This window comes from Morone saxatilis, unplaced genomic scaffold (assembly GCF_004916995.1).
Source record: "Morone saxatilis isolate NCDOM2014 unplaced genomic scaffold, NCSU_SB_2.0 Contig7, whole genome shotgun sequence".
Lineage (NCBI taxonomy): Eukaryota > Metazoa > Chordata > Actinopteri > Moronidae > Morone > Morone saxatilis.
In genome coordinates, this window is record NW_023340246.1 from 19,710,929 (window position 1) to 19,726,834 (window position 15,906).

Sequence of the window (15,906 nt, forward strand, 5' to 3'; positions counted from 1 at the left end):
AAACTTTAAATTTACAAGAAAAAGAACTGCATATAGAGTAGTTCAATGCACTTAAAATACATATTACAAATGTTTTATCAGTGGACAACATTTTTATTTTAGGACAGTTTGCCTTAAAGCTATATTGACTGACAAAGTTATGTTTTTATTATTTTCTCACTGTGTAAAATAAAATGCTGAATTCTCTGCATTTTACAGTTAAGCTCGTTTTTAAAAAACTCAATATAATATTAACGTTATTTGACCAAGAAGTAATGTGTATGCAACATCTTTTTAATGTAGTCTTGTCATTTATGTAAAGAAATGAGTAAGAAATGATTTCACATAGATTAAGTATTTTGGTTTAAAAAATAGTAGAGTAATAGAAACAGAAAACTTACCTATACATATTCAAAGACTGTTTATATTTATCTTACCAAAAAGCACTTTTATTCTTTTAAATTGGTTAACATGGTCCCAAAACTCTGCTTTTATGATTGTCTGTTATTTATATGTATTTTGTGAGTGAAGTGAATATCCCTGAAAGAAATGTGGAACCTAAAATTCTGAGCCGGGGCAGGGACGTGAAGGCATCAGCAGCAGCTCACACAGTGGAGCCGGGCTCATCACACAGGTTTGTCCACATTTAACTCACTTTAACTGTAATATTGTGAGTATTATTCATTATTAAGGTTGCATATGATGACATTTGTGTTGGAGTAACGTTATGTAGCAGCTCAGTCGGTTTACAGGTAAAGAAACATAAAGAAACTCTCCGTAAACAACGTTAGAAGTTATTTTGTTAGCTTAGCCAGAATGAGACCAAACCTCATTTAAAAAACTTGAAAGTTTAAAGTTTTCTTGGCTGTTTGTAAATGTGCGTTTCGGTCAGGACCTGGTTTATATTTCTGGTTATATTATTGGAAGCCACTCTTTAATTCGGCGTTGAGAGAATTCACAATACATACTTACATTTTTTTGTTTTAATACTTTATATAATAACTCTTTCGCTTTCTAATCCATTGGAGTTTTAAAATCCACTAAAAGTGTTGCGTAATGCTCAGCTAACTGTTGCCCTTTGCCAAATGAGTCAGAATCTGTCTGTTAACAGATGTGATGTGCAGAAAGGTTCGTTTTTAAACAGAACAAGCTTCCTCCTGCAGACTGCTTAAACTAATGGACACTATAACGCCGCTGATTAGAGGGGTCGCTTGATTTGAGTCACATTGCCTTGCAGGTGGGCGGGGTAGGTTTGTGGTAAAGTCACGTTTTTGCAGTGTCCCTTTGTGGTTACCTTTCTTTTTCTTTTTTTTTCTGCCTAGGTGGGACAATGGCAGGCCTGTGGAGAGCCTACCAAGCACTGATGACCAGATACCCCTGGACAGTGCAGATAGTGACCGCTGGTAGGGTGGAACTCTTTCACAACACAGATGAATTAAGAGATGCAGAAACTCACTTAAACTCACTTTTTGGTTCAGATAAAGTGAGAGTGAGTGATGACAAAAACAGGAAGGGAGGGGGGGGGTTAAAATGTTCAAATGTTTCATGACCTTTGCTCCAGATCTCAGTTTGTGAGTCAACAGAGAGAAAGGTCTTTGAACTGATTCACCAAGATCATGCAACCTGCAACGAACAAACGTAATCAATATTAATGTAAATGTAATATATAAATGAAATAGAAGCCCTTCAAATTTCAGGACGTAATAGCTTTTCCTAAATAAATGAAACCCTTTGGATTTTTATTCTGTTGGTAAGGTAAAATAAGTGATTATAGCTGTTAACTTGTGAGCTTTGTCAATAAAGTCACTATATAGATAAAGTTTTGTCATCAGAATCATTTATTAAGATGCTATAATCATAAAGCAACCCTACAGTAACTTTAAGAACTGTAAGAAGAGTGAATAATGAATCAATGAATAAGAAAAACAAATAATAAATAGATGTATCGATGATGTAAGTGATTGTTGCAGCACTACTGATCAGGAGAAATCAAAGGAAGCCGATTAATAGTTCAGCCAGTTTCCCAAACAACCTGTGAGCAAAATTATGACCTTTGACCCTTCATGAACTCTTTTGTCTACTAAATGTGGTGACTACATCTGTACATGTTATTACTGCAAGATTTAACTCTTCTTCTAATATCTAAATATCTGAGCAACAGTTTAATGTTCATGTGTCTATAATCTATAATCTATAATCTAAATATCCAGTACTGTAGCCTGAGCCTGTGTAGTACAGTTTAACCACCACTAGATGGAGACAATGCTCAGCAGTAGTTTGAAGCATGTGAGTGTCTCTGAATAATGGAAACACTGTAAGACATTATCAGCACTAGTGGAGTGTAATTAAGTACTCAAGTACATTTTTTAACTTATATTGATACTTAACTTCAGTATTTCCATTTTATGCCACTTTATCCGTCTTTGTTATTTGACACTTTCACTTTAGATATATATATAAACCTGTTCTGGCACTTGAATTCTACAGCGTTAAAATGCTCTTAAATAAAAACTAAAGTATTTCTACTTTTACTTAAGCAAAGGATCAGAGTACTTCTTCCACCACAGCGTTTCAGTCCTTGCATCTTATATTTAAATCAGTTTAAGAATTAAAAAACAAAAGTTTAAATACAGTTTCACTTTGAAAACTGCAGAAAAAGCCCCGAATGCTGAAATTCACACTAATTAAGCTACTTTTTTTCCTGTTTTAAAGGTAAAACATTTTGGGTGGTTTGTGAATACGACTACTTTTTGTAACATTTGGATGTTTTTTTTCCAGCAAAACTCGAGGCTGTATTGTAATGAATCGGCCACATCTCTCCTCAAATTAGAATAGACATGTCATTGAAAGAGTTCAACTGACTAAATCAACAAACTAAATGACATTTTATTACAACAAGGGTGAAACGTTCTGAGTTATCTAACATTACCTTGAATCTAGCGTTATCTAATAGTGTTACTATACATTTATATCAGAAATGTAAAAACTGGGGCGACTTTTATGATGCGTGAGGTTTGACTGAAGTCCAGTCAGTCTTCTCTCTTAGTGCTCTAGTGCCAATCAGGGTGTGTGAGTCAAAGTGACACTTGTGTTTATTGCTCTCAAGGTGAACAAGTGACATTTTCTCTTGGGCCAGTGTGTGTGTGTGTGTGTGTGTGTGTGTGTGTCCACCTTGTCAGCCTAACTACCTTTATTAGTTCCCCTCTGACATTTTAAGGAAAGGTTAGCTCTTGTTCAGCTCAGTCTGTATTATTACACTCTGCTGTCAACATTTTGTTTGTGAGTTTTTTTAAAAGATTATTTTTGGGGCATTTTCTGCCTTTTATTGGATAGGGACAGGAAATGGGGGAGTGAGAGGGGTATAACATGTAACAAAGGTCGCCAGCTGGAATCAGACGGTTGTAACTGTTGGGCTGTATGTGACCTGCAGTCAGTGACATTATGTGGAGTTGAGAGCTTTTTCCACCAGTTGAACGGGTAAATGTACACTAAATGTTATCTTAAAGTGAGTTAAATTCACAGTTTTGGTTTTGTTTGGTGCACCAAGTAGACTTGAGGTTTGATTTCACAGCACACTTTCACACTCATCGCCCTGGTGTCCAGCAGCAGCAGCAGCAGCTCGCTGGTGAACAGAGAGTCAGATATTTCCCTCAGGAGACCAAACCAGAGCTAAAAGGACACGACTCCAAATGAATGCTTATGTTCTGTGTCTGCTGGATTCATAAAGGATGTTTGCTTTAGTGACATTATATCATTGCTGTGTGTCTGTAAGCTTGTGGCAGAGTTCTTATTATTGCAGCTTTAAACGCGTTAAAACCACAGTTGTAGGAGACTCCCATCAACAAAAGCCTGCAACTGGTCTCAACAGCAACAATGCCTTTATGTTCTGGGATGGCACACTAAATGTGAATAAGCTGATTGGAGACATTGTGCTGAATATGCTTTTATTTCCACAGCAGACATTCGGACTTGTCAGAATAATAAATGCACAAGTGAAACATATTTCATCAACAGTGCTCCACCAAGTGGCCCAGTAACCCAACATTAACCCAGTAAAACAATATGGTGTAGTGGGTAGACTCTGTCCCCTGAAGGACAAATGTTATAAACAGTGACAACAGTAAAGATCATTAGGAAATGAACACAGAAGAATCAATACTGGCCCACAGACAACTACATAATGATGCATTTTCAGTGAAGTATTCCTCATTCCTTACTCCATCCACTCATTCACTACTGACTGACTGACTCCGCACTACACCACTGCCTAACCCCTAACCACGACTGTGTGACAGCATGCACAACACCAGGGCCCTTTAAACTAGCTCACCTAAATCAAACACAATGCTATCTTTTACTGTCACTGCTATGAGGCGTCAAAATAAACACCGCGACTGACGTTTCCCCACTTGGCTGCCTGTATTTACAGTCTATTTATGATATAATGTACAATACTAAAGTCTGTTGTAGCTGCAGTGAAATATCATCCTTGTTTGTACAGTCATCCACAGGAATAATGTCACCTCTGTCACACACTGTCTGTCTCCTGTTTGTCCTCCAGGGTCTTTAGTGGGTGTCGGTGATGTCATCTCCCAACAGCTGATTGAGAGAAGAGGATTGGCTCATCACAACGTGCGGCGGACGGCCAAGATGATGAGTATTGGTTTCTTCTTCGTGGTGAGTAGTGTCCTCTGGGCTCTTCTTATATATGTCTGTTTAAGTGTGGCAAGTTGTGTGGTGATTTGCTGGATCTTATTTCTACCATATTTGTCCAAATATTCACCAAACAAAGGAAAACAGTCTTGGTGCCTACTCACAGCAGCAACACCATGAAAATGACTTAAATTTGAAGGATAATAAGCAAAATTACCTTTAATTATTGACTGATTTATTGCCTAAATAAAGCTTCCAGTGTTATACTGAATACTGAAATGAAAGGATACAGCAGATACAGTATGATTACTCCCTTAAAATCTTCGCTTTTTATGTCTATTCGGCTATTTAACGTGAGAAACATTAGGATATTCGTGTTAAACGTTACATTCAATGTCATCAAAAATCATATTTGTACATCTCTAAGTGACCATTTAAACTGTGTGTGTGGGTGATTATCCATGTTACAGTGTTTCCTCATGCCTTTTGTTCCACCCATCACTTGTTGTGACAGCCGCACAATTCGCCTCTAAAGTCATCACCACGACGTAGACGAAGTTTATTTATATTTCCATAATCGTTTTACGTTCCTCCAATCGGCTGCGTCGTCGTTATGAATTATAGAGAGGAGGAGACGTATAGACGCTTGTCTCGAAGGGCAGCTCTTCAAACACACGCAGGAGTCGCGTTACACCTAAGACATGTTTGCTCATTCATCTAGAAAGACACAACTGTTTCATACATCGTTCTTCCTCACGTTAATAATGTATTAAAGTCCTGCTCTTGTCAAAAGCATGTTTATTCTTGTTCCTGCGGCTGGATGTTTGATCTTCACTCTTATCTGCTGATATGCAGCTTATACAAGTGGGATGTAGAAACTTGAAGCCACCAATGCACAAACACTGAGAATGGACTTTACAGTGAAGTAGGAGACATCTTGTGTCCAACAGGAAAATCGTATTCATAGATTCTGTCATTTCTGCAAAAGTAGATGCAATTTTAAGCTATTATAAGTAGCTTTTTTTAACTTAAATAATATATCAGACACACATTATTCTTCCAAGCAGACTATCTGTATATATGTCTTAATGCATGTCTGGAGGGGATCTTTAAGTTTGGTTGTTTAATTCAGTTAATCAGCAGTCAGATACTAATGTTTACTGAGTTTTCTTTTGTGTAATGTGCGATGAGTTTTTCAGAGGAGGTTTTAAGAATAATAAAAGAGAAGAAGCCGCATTCATCATGCTTTTTTTGTTTGTTTTACAACAAAGGGTCCAGTAATCGGCACCTGGTACAAAGTCTTGGACAGGCTGGTGGTTGGAGGAACTAAAAGTGCTGCCATGAAGAAAATGCTGGTTGATCAGGTGAGAGAAACATCTGAGTCGCCTGCTGTAGTCTTCATCTCTTCTACTTCTTCTACCTGTTGTTGTTGGCTAAAGACAAGGCTGTTAACAAACAAGTGGAAACAAGCTGAATGATTGACCCCTACTACTGTGTGTGAGTGTATTTCTGTCTTCCGCTCAGCCTCAGCTCGTTAATGGTGGCCAACAGTGGCTGAATCCCGACCACAGAGATACAATTTCCTCATATCAGGCTGAAAGACTTTGTCGTCTTGACAGGAGGAAACCCGAATTGGAACAAAGCTATTGAGCTGTTAGTGTGAGGGACAGTGTGAGAGCCGAACACGTCTGTCCTAAATTCACTCACTGAATCTGTTGCACTGTATTTTTAATGCCATACATGATGCTAATGAGACTCCACACTGTGCAGTTCTGGTCTGTCCCAGATGAAAGCTGACACTCTTAAGAAAAATGTGATAATCTTCATCGATTTAATTAATCAATTAAAAAAAGATTAGTCTTAAATTGTACCATTGGAAAAGGCCATTAACTGTCAATTTAGAGCTCTAGTGTCCAGAGACGGGCTGCGTCATTCAGACAATATCAGAAATGTTGTTCAAATTGAACTAAAACAACTGATGTGACTGAACACAATCAACGTTATGCCACTGCTGAAACATGTCTATATTATGTACCTCAAACTCACAGGTGTAGACCGTACTCCTTATACAATGATTGACAGAGACCCAACAGTTCCCACCATGAGCAAGCACTTGGCGACAGGGGCAAGGAAAAACGTCCTTTTTAAGAGGCACAAACCTCGAGCAGACCCCGGCTGTAGGTGGGCGGCCGTCTGCCTCGACCGGTTGGGGTTAGAGAGAGAGAGATACACAGCAGTAACAAATATAATAGTAGAAATATGACTGATATTGATGATGGTGAGAACAGTCATAATAAAGATGAATAATGAATAGTAATGACGATAATAATAATATGACTAATAATGATGGTCATGACAATGGTGATAACACTTCCCTTCTGCTCCTGTTTTGTTTTTCCTCATCCTTTACAATTGTACATATGTAAATATTGTACAATATGACACAGATTTCAATATTTATTCGACCCATCTTGAGGCGTGACATGGAATCAACTTGTAGGATTGTTAATGCACAAGCTACAGGCTCATTTAAACAATTGATTTACTTATTTACTCTGTAAAAATAGTAACTTTTTGTGGCATTAATCAAACCTAACAGGTGCAAAGTGCTTTAGAAAAGGCAACATAAAGTAATTTTAAGATTAAGACGAGAAGAAAATATGCAACTGTATAAATGTATCCGAGAGAGACAGACTAATACTTATCACTAATATTGAGTAAACATAATAAGGTAAAAGTTGTATCATTAAATGCAAAGACAGTAAAAGCTATAATTCAGCTTTGTTTTGTGTAACTCCTAATCAGAAGATGTAAAAACAAAAGCAGCAGCAGTTTTCTTCACTCTGCCCTCTGGTGTTTGAATCGGTCAAACTGCAGAAAGAACAACTGCAGGTTCAACTAAAACCACCACAGAACAAGACTTCAGAGCTTTCAGTGCGCCCCCCTTACTGAAATATTTACCGGAGCAAAGGGGTCCAGTCCTACGCTTGAATAGTTTATTGGTCGCACTGTACGCCGCTCCCTCTGCTTCAGTTATAACTCAAGAGCCATTTGGTGACTTGAAAGATTTAAGGTGATGCAGCTGCAGCGTCGGTCTGCGTCAGAGCTGAATAACAGATGGAGGGCAAGTGGCTGCTTTTTTTATGTAAGTTTCATACGTGAGGAGCAGTTTCACTTCACTGTAAACAGCTGAGCAGAGATCAGGGATTTTATCTGAGCGTCCTCGGAGGGTAAAATAAACGTAAAGTGCAGAAAATCCACCGTACAGTAAAGAGCCTTCATATTCTGAGGCTACAGTCACATAAAATGTTTATATTCTTCGTCCTTATCCTCAAATGAGAGTTTTTGTTGCATTTGATTTAAGATCACAACAAAAGTTAAATATTTATTGCTCATTTACATAACCTGTCACAGTGCCAGGTCACAGATATTGGCAGCGGGTAAAACTAAATCTGTTGCCCCGTACGATTTCTTCTTATCAGATATTTAATTTTAAAACAGAAATAAATTCAAATGCTGTATGAAGTGTAGCCTCACTTGTGAACGGCGAGTCCTGTTTTTTCTTAATTCAGAAGAGAATCTAAAGACCTAAAGTTATATTCAATAAAATGTCTAAAAAAAATCTAATAATTAAATGTACAGTTTTCACAAATCTCCCAAAAACGCTTTCCATATAAAAACAAAAAACAGCTATAATAATAGAATAAATATATAGTATAAATAAATAATCTCACATCTTCTGTTGTCACTTAAAGCTTAAACAGTTTAGATGTTCTTATATTTACTATAAACTGTTGTTTATCACTTTGTTTTCTCACAGATGTTCGAATGAAATCACTTCCCCAGCTGAAGTTTGCTCTCTTTTCTTCTTTCTGTGTCTTTGTAGTTGTGCTTCGCTCCGGGTTTCCTTGGAGCTTTTCTCTCTATCTCCGGAGCTCTGAACGGACTGACGGTGGAGGAGAACATCGGCAAGCTCAAGAGGGTGAGTTCACTTTAATTCGCCGCCATATCTCAGTGAATCGCCGACACTGTTGCCCCCTCTGTGTCCTCACAGCGGGAAGGTTGTGTACAGCAGTAAAATTCAACATACACTTTATTGCAGCAGTAATATTAATCCAAAAACATCAAATATAATAGTAAAACACTGACAGTGACCATTTTACTGCACTCTCAATACTATTTTTAACACTTTTACTTACATAAGGCTTTGAATTCTACTTTGAGTGTAGTATTTTTACAGCGTGGTATTTTTACTAAAGTAAAAGGATATGAATCCTTCTTCCGCCACTAAAAATAAACCGTAGATCATGATGTAGGTTAGTTGAACCTGAAAAACTCTGGGTCAATAATCTCACACTTGAGGTAAAAGTTCAGCGTCCTCGGCTCATTTTTCATTTATGAATGTTGAATTAAAGGCACAACAAGGACGAGCAGCAAACATCACTGAAAAATAAATGAATGCAAATTAAAATGAAATGTTTTAAACTTAAGTTAAGGTAAATAAAGAGTAATAACATAGATCATCAAAAAGTCTTTTCCATTGAACTCTTTTCTTCATGTATTGTTCATGTATTCACAAATCAAGTCATTTTTGGCTCCTTTTTAGCCTGTAAAAACACATATTTGTCCTTTAAAACTGGCTCGAGAACAGGTAAATGAGAGTACACAGAGAGGAAGTTTGTAGGTACAGTCTCTGACCTCCAACACTCACCTCTCATTATTATTAGAAATCATTTCCTGTGATGGAGGAAGAGACCAGAGAGGCGGGGAGGGACTGTGGAAATAGCTGGAGTGACTCATACCTTCATATATATATATACGTGTGTGTGTGTGTGTGTGTGTGTGTGTATTTGTATGCCAGGTCAGAGCTAACTGTCATCTTGTGCCAGCTGCTCAAACGTCCATCACTGCCTTGCTTACCCAACATGCGGCTGGACATCATCAATTATTTACAAAAGGAGGCGCGTGGCCCCGAAAGGCCAACCCCGGTAAATGTCAGAAAGGACAGAAAATAAATGACAAATGCACTCATTACAACGAGGCCTGGCACTGTGGAAATGTGAGATGAAAATTAATGGAGCCGTCAACCGAACAGCCACTCTGATTGTTAAAGCCACGCAGGTCGAACTCAGACTTACCTGTTCGCTGTCTTTATATCTGCGACAGCACAAAAACCTGAACACCAGCCGATGCTTGCATTGTGTCTACTTCATCCTAGTTCTAAGTTGTGTGTTGTTATATACTGTATGTACCAAATTCACTGCTACTAGAAGGCGCAGGAATGGGAGCTCAGCCTACCAGACTCACTTGACAAAACTAGGAATTTTACCTCACAGATAACTCACAGGTAAAAAAAACTTGTTTAAATTGGACAAAAACTAAATGAAACTCACCAAAACCATCTTAGTTTTTCCACAGTCTTTCCAACAATCATCAAAACTGATTTGGTCAAAATAAACTCTTAATTCACCAAGTTAGATGTGAAAATGGGAAGCTACACTGGCAGCAACATAAGCTAATCCTCAGGGGAAAATGCACCTGTTAAAGTTTTAGTTTTTGCCACTGACTGGCTCAGTTTGTTATTCTAAATGTCTGACAACATTATGGAGGAGATCTCTACTGAGATAAACCTCTTTGTTAAAGAGTAAGATGCAGAAAACAGCTCTTATATCGCTATCACTTGCCACCAGACTTAAAATTTTACATTGTAACTTATTCCACTGTTTCCACTGTTCCAAATCTGCTTTGTTTGGATTAAATCCTTAATTCACTGATTGTAGAGGAGAACATACAAATGAGGGGTCTTTCTTCCAAGACTATAAATTGTGTCAAAGACTTTCTTACAGTTGGTGCCCAAGTATTCAAAGTATTTTAGTATTTATGTAATACTTAAATCTACAGTTTTTCCACACTTTAACTCCTCCTTTTTTGTTTAGTTAGATGTTCCTGAAGCTGTCTTTATCAGTATTTTCTTTAAACGTCTTGTGTAGCTCCTCTGATTTCTTTGTGCACTGCATTGTGGGACAATAGTGGACATCGACAGCACAGTCAAAGGTCATATAGTATGTATACTGACATTTTATTTCCTTTTGGTCAGCTTTCCACTGAGAAAATTAAAAAATATTTGTCAATTAATCGATGGAAAGAATGTGATGCCATTTCTCTCTTTTTGACATTTAATAGACCCAACGATTTAGAAATGAATGGAGAAAATAAACAGCTGCTGAAGTGATAATGTAATGCTAAAGTGTTAGTAAGCCCTAAAACACACTACATGCTCACAGTCTGGTTAGAATTAGGATTGTAGAACAATATTGGGACACAGCTTTGGAAATAAAATAAAATAAATTGCAGGTTGTGGTGAGACAGTTGTAGGAAAACAAAAAATATATCATTAAAACTTTGTCACACGTCTTCCTGATCATATCAGACACTGAAGCGTGTTCATTTCTTGTAAACTAACTGTGGAAAAAAAACTATTCAACCAGCTTAGAAACCCCCGAAAGAGCGGAGAACCGATCCCATCCTCTCCAGAGTGTGGGAGGAAGGATCCTGACGTGTCTCTGACGCAGCGATCAGCGGTGGTAATTTCACCTCAGGTGGTGAAGTACCTTGTTTGACCATAATTAGAAAAACTGTTTCACCCTGAAAAACAAAATCAACCAGAAAAAAAAAAAAGATTGTAACTGGAACATTGGCTTGTTGTTTTTATACGTCGAGACATGTTGAGGTGACCTTTAAATAGACGACAGGGAATTTTTTTGGGTTCGATTTTGTGTGTGTTTGTGTGTTTGTGTGTGTGTGTGTGTGTGTGAGAGAGAGAGAGGGGAAGTTGTATGTGTATAAACGACACACACTTTTCATATTTACTGTGGAGTTTAAATGTTTGTTTCATCATTTAGCAAAAAATAATATACATGTTTGTCTTAAAAAACTAGATAACACACATTTTCACTTATTTAGCCACATTTCTGTGATTATTTTCACAGCAATATCGGCACATTTTCCAATATTTATTGCGCCACATTAACATGTAGGCCGCCATGTTTATACAGCAGCCCAGAAGGGACAAACCAAACACTGGCTCTAGATGGGGGGGTTCATGTTTTCGAGCATTCACTAGCCACCGTAGTTTCTCCTTTGCGCTTAGAAGTGGAAGCTGAAACAAGGAGATTTCCGAGCAACTCCTCCTCTGGATGCCACTAGATCCTACACACTGGATCTTTAAGTAAACTTATCAATTATCGTAAAGATTTATCCTCTCATACCTCAAAATGTCTCCAATATACTGTCTCTATAAGAGGTGTGGATCATTAACAGTTACTCAACAGTTACTTGGCCTGCTGCTGATATTTTTGGGCTATAAAACATCCATCCTGCGTTGTTTTGGAATGAAACTCCTCACCAACTGGAGTTTCACCACATCACCATTTCTCACTTCGTCCCCCCACCGGCTGTTTCCACTGTTCAGTGATGGAAAATGTTGGAGGGCTGAACCTGATGCTACCTGAGTAGGAGGCCAGAAGTTTCTTTTAAAGATGTTAAATATCTTTTAAAGAAACACCAAAATATTTGTATCATTTGTGTCGGTATGTGTTGCTTTTATCCTGCAATGCAGTAGACACTGAAATGTCCCCAAATGAATGGTAAACTTTAACATTTATGTTATTATTATCTTATTCTTCCAAGGTGGAATCTGCATTTTAGAGCTTAATTTAAAGAGAGCAACTTTTACTGAAGTAACGTCATGTTTACTAATGCATTCCCTAAGTGTACTGTGAGTGGTTGACAGGTGACTGTGACATCAAAGATGGATGGATAGATAGATAGATGGATGGATGGATGGATGGATAGATGGATAGATAGATAATAACTGTGTTTTAACCTTGTTCACAGGACTACACGGATGCCCTGATCTCAAATTACTATGTAAGTTTTCCCTGTATTGTTTACCATTTTATTGACATCTGTTTATTAAGTAAAGATCTATACATTGTGTTAAAATGAACCTATTGATTGATATTAATTTTCACTTGACCTCAAATGAGTAAATCGTCCCCTGAATGTTAATCTGTTTCAGCTATGGCCGCCAGTCCAGATCGCCAATTTCTACTTCATTCCTCTCCACCACAGGTCAGAGTTTATGGTTTATTAGTATACAAACACTCAGCTGTATTGATCACATGTAAGGTTTGTGCAAAGAATGAGAATCTAAATTGGGTAAACTGAGTATCTGTTCAGCCTCAGAGGAAATGTTGAAAAGCCTGATACTGTCTCAAAGCCTTTCGGGGGTTTAATGTGGCTGAAAATGATTTTAGGACAGGATGATGATGTACTTTTAATGTAGGGAAATTAGGTTTGGAGAAAAAACCCACATACCTGTATAGTAAAAGAACAAACGTCGACATCTCAACAACCCACAGCTTCTATTTAACTGTTTGTATACATACACACCTTCTGACAATGGGGACATATTGCATAACCCCCATGGCCAACATCCCACACTACCTGTTTGAGTTGAGAATCATAGGCAGGAATGAATGTTTCAGCCATCTCTGGTTAAATGTGGAGGTCAGTTTTAGAGGAAAATATAATATATAAACTATAATAAATGAGTTATTGCTCAGATCTGCCCATATCCGTTTCCAGTGTGAACAGATTATTGGTCCTGAAGTGGCGAATGTCGAATGTAGAGCGACGTTGTGACTGTATGAATTCTGATATGACTGTTCACACTGAGGTCACATTGCAACAGATCAAACCTGAATATGATTTGGACCACATATGAAAGTGGCCTGAATCCGAATTGAAATCAGATTCCATGTGATTTGTGCGGTTCACACTGTCGTAAAAAAACCATCATATTTGAGTCACATATGAGCTCATAAATCAGATTCAGGTTACTGTGACGCGGCCTAGAGGCATGTGTGTTGCAAATCTGAAAGTCTTGCACTGTTTCAATTGTGAAAATCTCTTAAATGTCTCAAGAACTAGAATTATAAATGTCTTTTAATAGCGTTATATTTGAGACACTCTCCAGATTAAACACATAAAATGTCGTCCTGCTTGTAGGTTGGCGGTCGTCCAGGTTGTTGCTGTTGGCTGGAACTCCTACCTGACCTGGAAGGCCAATAAGATGTGACCGATGATCACAAGTCTGGCCTGTGTTGATGATGATGATGATGATGATGATGATGATTTTACACTCATTTGTAGTGTGTGTGTGTGTGACATGGGCCGTTCTGGTCTAACTTACTTTATGCTACTTAGTCTTCTGATATTTCCAATGTGTAAAACTGTGACTGAGTCACTCATAAAGGTCGGGAGAAAGTGCTTGTCTACTCTGAATGACAAATTCACACTTGAAAGTCAAACTTGCGTTTGCAGAAATGTCTGTGAAAGTTAGTTATTTATGGAAATAGGATTTGGCAGGGGTGCCGCAGTGTAGCCACACATACGCACAAACACTCATACATTAACACCTACTGGTTGCAAAGGAAACTTTTCTAATCATTTAATGTATTGTTAATCACTTTAAATAATTGTCGTGAAGCATACATTTTTATAGGTTAATGGTAGCATGTTTACTCTTATTATGAAGGAAATTTCCACCTCAGGTTCTCAGTAATAATTCATTGTAATTTACATATTTGGTTTATTTATTTCACCTCATATCTGCACTTCTGCTTCAGCAACTGTTTTCCTACATTTCCCAAAATGCCTTTCTAACAATCCTCTTGGAAAGGCAAGCAAATGTTTTTTTTAGATTTCTGTCATTAATGTACATAAAGTTAGTGATAAGAAAGCAAACACTCTTTACAGGGGTCTCTTTCAGCTGCAGGATGCAATGCATTGTGGTATATTGAGGCTTCTGTTTGGGCAGTAACTGGCCTCATTTGTTTGTCAGTCATGGCTCTGGAAAGATGTGCTTGTTGACGTAATGTTGAAAGAATAGTTTTTTTGGGAGATATGCTTATTTGTGAGTTAGATGAAGCCACTCTCATGTGTACAGTGAATATAAGGCTACAGTCACTAACAGGTTAGCTTAGCTTAGCATAAAGACTGGAAAGGGGAGAAACATTTTTGATGATTTATTACTCATAACTTATTTCAAACTGTAATATTATTACATTATAAGTTACACTACTAGTTACTGGGGAGGGTAATAGTATTAGTAGTAATGAATGGCTCATCTGAAGGTAGTAAAATCCAAATATTAACATGTTATATCTTGTTTGTTTGAATCGTTCCAAAAACCAAAGTGTGTGTGTTTAAGGAGTGTGCTGGACCGATTTTTGACCTGGCCAAGAAATAGTCTGTAACCCCTCTAAGGCTGCACCTTGTCATTCACACACTTTGTACGGATTAAACAAGATATAAAGTGTTAATTAGTGAGTTTCAGAGGTGCTTCTTGGTGGATGTTGTTACCTTTGGACAGAGCTGTTCCACTCTGTGTGCTCAGCTATATAACTTGCTGCTGGGTTTACCTTCATATTTACCATCTGGACTTGAGAGTGGTTTCATATAACTCTCGATAACAAATCAAACTATTCCTTCAAACAGTCAGAACTGTTGAATTATCAAGTCAAACTGCATTGTACAATAATTAAACAACAAAATATACCCAGGTGACCATTGGTGCGTCGACAATCTCCGTTTGGATTTTTCCTTTATTCTTCAATGTACATAATAATCTTTATACTCAGAATGTGCACATTTGTAATAACAAAGGCCGTCTGGCATATGAGACAATAAAGTTTTACCCGAGGTGATGTCAGTGGTGCGTTTGACCTCGCTAACTTTTGTGAACCAACCTAGCTTTGGCTGGGTGGGGTTTGTTTGGAGGGAGATGTGGAGGCTGCTGAGCTCGGCTGTCAACCAAATTAACTGCGCACATTTTTTCCACACAAACACTCTTGGGCTATATCGGGGAAAAGCAAGCGGAAAACGTCTGACGAATCCATTGAAAATCCGCCAAATAGCCTCTTCCCCCGAGGTATATGAGCCTCTCCCCAGAAAGCTGGAATCCATTTCTTGATTCAGCACCAAGGCTTGCTGTGTTTTTAAATCCAGGTAATTAAATGAAGATACAGTACATATCTTTGTTAGCACTCTCACCTTTACATGAGGCAGGATGGAGCTGACATCGGTGTTTAAAATGTTCAGTGTTCAGCACAGACTGAATGTTTAAATGGCTTTTTGAGCTCAGGTAATCATACTAATATTTCTTAGTGAGAATCTACTGATTATGTGTGCTGATTTTTGTACATCCAT

At 37.9% G+C, this 15,906-nt stretch overlaps 1 protein-coding gene across 1 annotated transcript; it reads left to right on the plus strand.

The window, feature by feature from the left end:
• Positions 1–518: 518 nt before the first annotated feature.
• mpv17 (mitochondrial inner membrane protein MPV17) lies at positions 519–15,409 on the plus strand. Its single transcript, XM_035679214.1, has 8 exons — positions 519–613; positions 1,302–1,382; positions 4,541–4,656; positions 5,904–5,996; positions 8,519–8,614; positions 12,529–12,561; positions 12,713–12,765; positions 13,705–15,409. Exons 2-8 carry the CDS (start codon positions 1,310–1,312, stop codon positions 13,772–13,774), a joined length of 534 nt encoding a protein of 177 aa, XP_035535107.1. The 5' UTR covers positions 519–613; positions 1,302–1,309; the 3' UTR covers positions 13,775–15,409.
• Positions 15,410–15,906: the final 497 nt, after the last annotated feature.